The sequence below is a fragment of the Eptesicus fuscus genome, chromosome 16 (assembly GCF_027574615.1).
Source record: "Eptesicus fuscus isolate TK198812 chromosome 16, DD_ASM_mEF_20220401, whole genome shotgun sequence".
In the NCBI taxonomy this organism is placed as follows: domain Eukaryota; kingdom Metazoa; phylum Chordata; class Mammalia; order Chiroptera; family Vespertilionidae; genus Eptesicus; species Eptesicus fuscus.
In genome coordinates this window covers 58,114,626-58,120,916 of record NC_072488.1, presented here as the reverse complement: position 1 = coordinate 58,120,916, position 6,291 = coordinate 58,114,626, and the positions used below count along the sequence as shown (strand labels likewise).

The following is a 6,291-nucleotide window of genomic DNA, read 5'->3' as shown; positions in this document are numbered from 1 at the left end:
ATAAGGAAATGAGAAGAAACTGTCACTTCTAGAAGTCTCACTTCCTCCAGTTCACTAGTGTTCACATTTTGATGCATATATTTCCAGATTTCCTTTCTCCATTTTATCAGTTTATACTGAATTATCAGAACAAATTAAATGTTTCAAACATTATTTTACCACTGTATTATGCAGTGAGCATCCTTCCATAGCAGCATATACGTGTACACATGCATGTGTGTGTATGTATATATGTATGTGTGTACACATATATATGACATTAGGCATATGTACATGAATATAGAAGGCCTACACATGTTTAGAATCAACAACTTTATTTCTATTTATTCAAAAGAGTATTTAATTTAATGGATTATAGTCTACATAAATAGCTAGGTATTATTGGAAATTATCATTATTTACTATTATACATATACTAACAAGTGGGCATATTCCTCTTATTAGTTATTTAAGATAATCGCCTAGGACGCTTATGACGGCCCCAGAGAAGGCTTCCAGCACCGCCAGCAGCTGGCTCCAGAATGGCTTGAGGTACTGCCTCAGGCCAGGCCAGGCCAGGGCGGGGCCCCTCCCTGGACCAGGCTCTGGCCCCTGAGCAGGCCCTTCCTCTGGCTCTGGAGAGCTCTGGATCTCCGGGTGTGGACCTGGAGCAGGAGAAAGAGAGAGATCTACTCACACACCTGGCTACCCCTGACTTTCCACAGACAGGAAAGGTGCCACCGCCTTGAAGGGAACTCCCGCCCATGAGCCCGCCCTCCCCAGATTATCTGCCAGGTTATCAGTCCCCCTCACCTTCCCGCGTTGCCTCGGTGGGCTCAAGATGGTCCAGCTCTAGATTTTGGGCGTGGCCCACCAGGCGTGATGCAGGGGAGTTGATGGGCACCAAGGCCTGCTCTGCCTCCACCAAGGGGAAAGGCAGGGGCTGCCCCAAAATCCTGGACATGGTCCAGCCAGGTCCCCTCGATCGAAGCAATGGCCCTGGGGAGAGGCAGGTGGGCAGGCAAGTCAGAATTCCGGTCTTTCCTTCCACTCTGCCCTCCCATGGCACTCTTGTTTGGGACTGAGCCTCTGTGCGGTCCCCTCCACGCCACCCCCAACCCCTGTGTGTCTGTTGTGTTTGCAGCAGATGTGGGATCCAGCAGGTTGAACGCAGAGTCTGTGTGAGCCTCTTCTTCCCACTGGCGGCTCTCCTGAAGGTCCTGTACACTGCCCACCCCAGGCCTCCATGCCCCTGGGCATCTGGGCTGAGGACTGAGACAGACTCCCGAGCAGCCTGCTCACCACAATCCTGTTCTCAGGCCCGCCACGGTGGTCCGTGGAGGTGGATGGAGAGAGGGGCAGGCAGAGCGCGATGGGTGTTGGGGGGAAGGAGACTCTGAGGGACAACTCAGCCCAGCCTCCCCTCTGGGTCTACAATACCAGGGGCCCCATCCTCTGTCCTCTTTGACTCTTGTCCTCCTAGAATAGAAGCCACCAGAGCTCAGGCCTTTCTTGGGAATCAGAAGATGGATAAGATCAGGGTTCCGCCGGGCACTCCCCCAACTCACAGTCCCCACTCTGCTGACACAGGGGGCCCTCCCTGTGGACCCAGAGACCACTCACTTTATGACTTGGTCCTGCGGCGTGTCACCCCGGTGCTTATAAGGAGGTGTGCCTCCAGAGGTACAGAACACCTTGCTGGCATCAGCTCTGAGGGACGGTGGACAGGACCTGTGAATGATGGACAGCGTGACTGCTGGACCCACTGCCTAGAACTGAGGCCCAGGGATTGCGTCTGCTTCGTTCCTTGAGTCGGGCAAAGTGCCTCCAAACGTGCTTGCCTGGAGTAGGAGCCTCATACACATTGTCGAGTAAATAAACTCCAACCAGCACCCTCCCATCCATCTGAGTGGGCTTGGGGCCCCTGCTACCCGCACGAGATCCCCAGTGTGGCTACACCAAGGCCGAGGACCAGCTAGGTGAAATCTCCAACTGCTTGACAGGTTGCTTTCCATGTGCTTTTCCAAACTCCGATGCCACAGGCCGCTGATGGGTGAGTCAGCCTTCTTTCCATGGGACAGAGTGAAATAATTGCCACAAACAACCGGCGCACGTCCAGCAACCCTGCCTGAAGAGCCAGGGAGCAGGTAGGACCTGCCATGGCTTGTCCCCACAGCAGTGCTATGAGGTTTATCCCCCACCACCCCACTTTTCAGAGGAGCATACTGAGGCTCGGAAAGATGTGGTGACGTTTTCACGACTCACAGCTTGCAGTGGGCAGAGTCACGAGTGTGTGCTCACCTAGTTAGCAGCTCTTCGAGGAACTGTTGGGCTCTGGAGAAGGCCAGGGTGGAGACATGGGATAGGTTTTCCCCCGGGAAAGCCGGTACCATGGACGTGGCCACTTGCTCCAAGGTGCCCTCATGGAGGGCCTGCAGCCTGCAGGACTCAGGTAGGTTCCCAGTTACCTCAGCTGCGCCCTGGGAGGGACAAGGAAGGACATCCAGTCAGCGGCATGACCGTGAATCCCACAAGGATTGAGGTGTGGAGCTCATTCGGGAGGTCCCAGCCCCACAGGGACGTGTGCGAGAGGAGGGACAGGAGTGCCCAGGCTGAACGAGGTTCTAGGTCTTCAAAGTGCCACTTAAGTTCTGTGCATGTTCAGAAAATTGTCACCTTCTAGGCATCATTTTCTTTTTTTCTTTTCTTAGCTGAGGAACAACAAACCTCCTTGTGGGAATAGTGTATGTGAAGTGCACGGGCCCTGTGGGTCCTCTGGAAACCTCCTCGTTATAAAGATGAGAACACAGAGGCTTAGGGATATGAAATGTCCGGTGAAGGGCATGCAGGTCAGAACTGGGACCTGTCCTGCATGACATCCCCTCTCAGGTACTGGAGACTTCATCTGCTCCCGACATGGGTGCAAACGGTGTGGGAACCTTGTCCCTCCCCAGCGTGAAAAAAGTGTACCCAGTTGACATGGCCTGTGACAACCATTGACTTCAAGGAGAAAGTTATATTTCATCCTTTTACACTCAAGGGCATTTTAAGACCGTCATTATGAAGATCCCAGATCCTGCAAGGTGGCAAATGCTTTAAGACTGCAGGCTGGAGAAAGGTGATCACCAGGCAGTAATCTGAGCAGAGGACTCGGGAAGGAGGCAATGTATGTGGTGGCAGAAAAGTGACAGGTGACTCAAAGTACCCATGAGGCAATTGCCAATGAAGGAACACTGTGATCGAGTTGGACAACCTGGCATCGGACAGGTGAACATTTCAGTGAGTGAGAAATCCCCGGGCCAGGCTGGCAGCAAGGCAGCAGCCATCATGAGAAACTGCTTTTGGCTATGTCCCTGCTATAGCCCTTTGGATTTGGAATCTGCCTGCAGCCGTTACAAGTTTACATGTACACGTCCTTCAACCAGCAGTGGGCGTCCATCTCCAGCTGAGGACATCACATGTACTGTGGTCTGAATTGTGTCCCTCTAATCCCATGAATTTGCAACCCCTAGAACTTCATAATGTGTCCGCATTTGAGTTTTCGTCTTCAAGCAAGTAATTAAGGTGAAGTGAATTCCGTGGTGTGGGTCTTAATCTAGTCTGACCAGTGTCCTTGGAAGAGGAGGGGAGGGTACATGGCAGTGCAGCGGGGAGTCCATGTGACACAGAGCGAGAAGACGGCCATCTACAAGCTGAGGAGAGACCCCTCAGGAGAAACCAGCCAGGCTGACAGCCTCCTGACTCACTCCTAGCCTCCGGAATAGTGAGAAGATGAATGTCTGCTGCTGACACCACCCAGTGTGGTCCTATGTTACGGCAGCCCGAGCAACCTAACACAGTCCATTCCCACACACTTCATGAAGTGTTCCAGGCAGCGCTGCTGATATGGCAGCCGAACTGAATCGGGCTCATGTCCAACAGCACTGAAGGGCTGCATCGCCGGAGCAAGGACATCTGCTATTGGCCAAGTTCTGCAAGGACTGTGGACTGAGGGGCAAGAGTCGTTTCAACAACAAAATCAGCGAAATGCCCAAGCGCTCATGGAGTCTACTGTGAAGTCAAACCACATCTCTCTCTCTCTCTCTCTCTCTCTCTCTCTCTCTCTCTCTCTCTCTCTCTCTCATATTTCTACAAATATGTGAGGAGTGTCTTTCTACCCTCCCATGTAGCTGGAGGGAGGAGTGGGGGTCCGGATTCCTTTGTCATGGGGCTGTGGGACAGTCTAGGGAGATTCCTGGGAGCGTCCCCGGGGAGTCCGCAGATTTGAGTGTGGGTCTGGGCACTGCCAGGTCGTCTTGGGGTTGTGGGTGTAGAGACCCTCGAGGCCAGCTCTCACCTCTGACAGGCACTGGACTGTGTCGTCAGCCTGGTGCACCTGCACCCTGACCCTGTAGTTGGTGTAGTCGGGTCCAAGGGCCAGCACCTCCATGATGTCCTCCTGGGAGCTCTGCAAAGACAGAATGGGTACTGAGCCAGGAGGCATCAGGAACCTTCCACCCAATGTGGGGTCCTGTGTCATGGCAGACCTCGTCTGTTAGGACACAGTGAGGATGTTCCTGGCAGCCCCGCTGAGCTAGCAAGCATTGATTTGTGTCAAGGTCTAGCAACAGTGAAAGCCTGAATCACTGATGAAAACTATGCCCTTGTTGGGATGATGCGGAGTTGGGTAAGGCCACACTGCAATGGTTTGTCATCCTCTGTGAGGTGATAGGTTGCAGAGAAAAGTATTCAAGACCTTAATCCCTCCCTTGCCCCCAACACTCTTTTTTTTTTTTTTTTTAAATACATAGCACTACCAAGTGGGATGATGTTTAAGGCTTGGGGAAGGTCTACAAGGACAGTGGAGCTGGTCCACAGGTTACTAGGGGCAGGGAGTGAATCAATTGAAAGGAGCATAAGACAGCAACAAATGCTTCCTCTATGATCCCAAGAAACACATGAAGAAAGATTGCTTTTCTCCCCTACCTACCAGGAAGCTGGTCGGTAGGACTAAAGGTGCAGGTTTCTTTGGGAGTGGGTCTGTGAGATCTTTGAGGCCCCTGATTTGAGTGTGACTCCTGGTCCCACCCCAGTCACCTCAGGGTCCTGTGTGTGGGCCAGCTCTCACCTCCGTTTGGCACTGGTCGTACTTCCTGGCCTGACGCACTTGTCCTTTGTACCCGTTGATGGCGTAAGTGAACGTGTCAGCCAGCTCCTCTACGATGTCCTTGTTGGAGCTCTGCAAAGATAGAGCCCCCAACGGACACAAGGAGGCATCAGGGGCCTGCCTGTGCGGTGCCAGTGGGGCAGATGCCCGCCACCCATTCTGCTCCCCAGATCAGATCAGGCAGAGAGGGGCATCTGCAAAGACCTCCAGGCAGGGAGTGAAGTTGATGACCCCCTAAATAGCCCCCCCGACCCACCCTAACAGGCGGGTAGCAGATCTCCGAACCCAGCACTCACATGACACACCCTCCAGGCTTCTGACACCTACCAACCTGCTCCAGCCCAGGATATGCATCCCTCATCCCATGCTGTCCCTCAACATCACGGACACACACACACACACACACACACACACACACACCTGGGATGAGGGGTAAGAGGTGTGGGGCTGCCCAGGTGTGACCCCAGCTGGCGCCTGGCCTGGATGGGCCTGGCCTGGGCTGCCCTCGGTTACCTGTGGGTGCCTCCTGCCAGAGGGCAAGGGGGATCGGTGGTGGCGCTTGCGCCTCTTTCTACAGCAACAGAAACATCTCTCAGCCTGGGCTTTCTTCTGCCCAGAGCCTCGGAAGAACGGGAAGCAACACAGAGACATCCTCGTCTCCTGACCCTCTCCACTCAAGTGAGCTGGAAAGGCAGTTGTGCCCAGAATGTGGGTACCTGGTTACCACGGTTCCAATTTCTCTCACCAAGGAAGTGAGGTCACCCCTTCAAGGTTCCACGACCTGTGCCCCTTCCTCCAATCAGAGCCACCCAAAGGCCCCAGTGGGCTGTTGGCCTCTCACCCTCCTGGCCCATGTTATCTCCATACCTGTACGCCAATACCCAGTATCCAGCACAGCCCTCTGCCCAGCTCTCTGGGAATGTGCGAGGCACCCCGGCTTGGGAGGGAAAGCTGTGTTCACACCTCCTTGTCCTTACTTGTTCTGTGCCCCGAGGAAGCCTCTGTGCCTCTCAGGGAGTCCCCCAGTCTGCAAAGCTGCCCAATGAGGAGGATGCTGGACGCTATTTCCATAGGAAGTCGTCAGGTGTAGATGAGCCAAGGCCCCTAACACCTGTGGGCTGGCCTCCCACACCTCTGATGAGCACACATAGAGGTGGAAGCGTGAC

General features: G+C 53.9%; 1 protein-coding gene across 1 annotated transcript; it reads right to left on the bottom strand.

Annotated features, from left to right (window-relative positions):
• Window positions 1-444: 444 nt before the first annotated feature.
• LOC129151814 (ral guanine nucleotide dissociation stimulator-like) lies at window positions 445-5,776 on the bottom strand. The gene is made up of 7 exons (XM_054727942.1): window positions 5,639-5,776; window positions 5,087-5,197; window positions 4,316-4,426; window positions 2,281-2,459; window positions 1,603-1,710; window positions 854-978; window positions 445-644 (listed from the first exon to the last, which is right to left on the bottom strand). The coding sequence occupies exons 1-7, from the start codon at window positions 5,774-5,776 to the stop codon at window positions 445-447; spliced, it is 972 nt and encodes a 323-aa protein (XP_054583917.1).
• Between the last annotated feature and the right edge of the window lie 515 nt (window positions 5,777-6,291).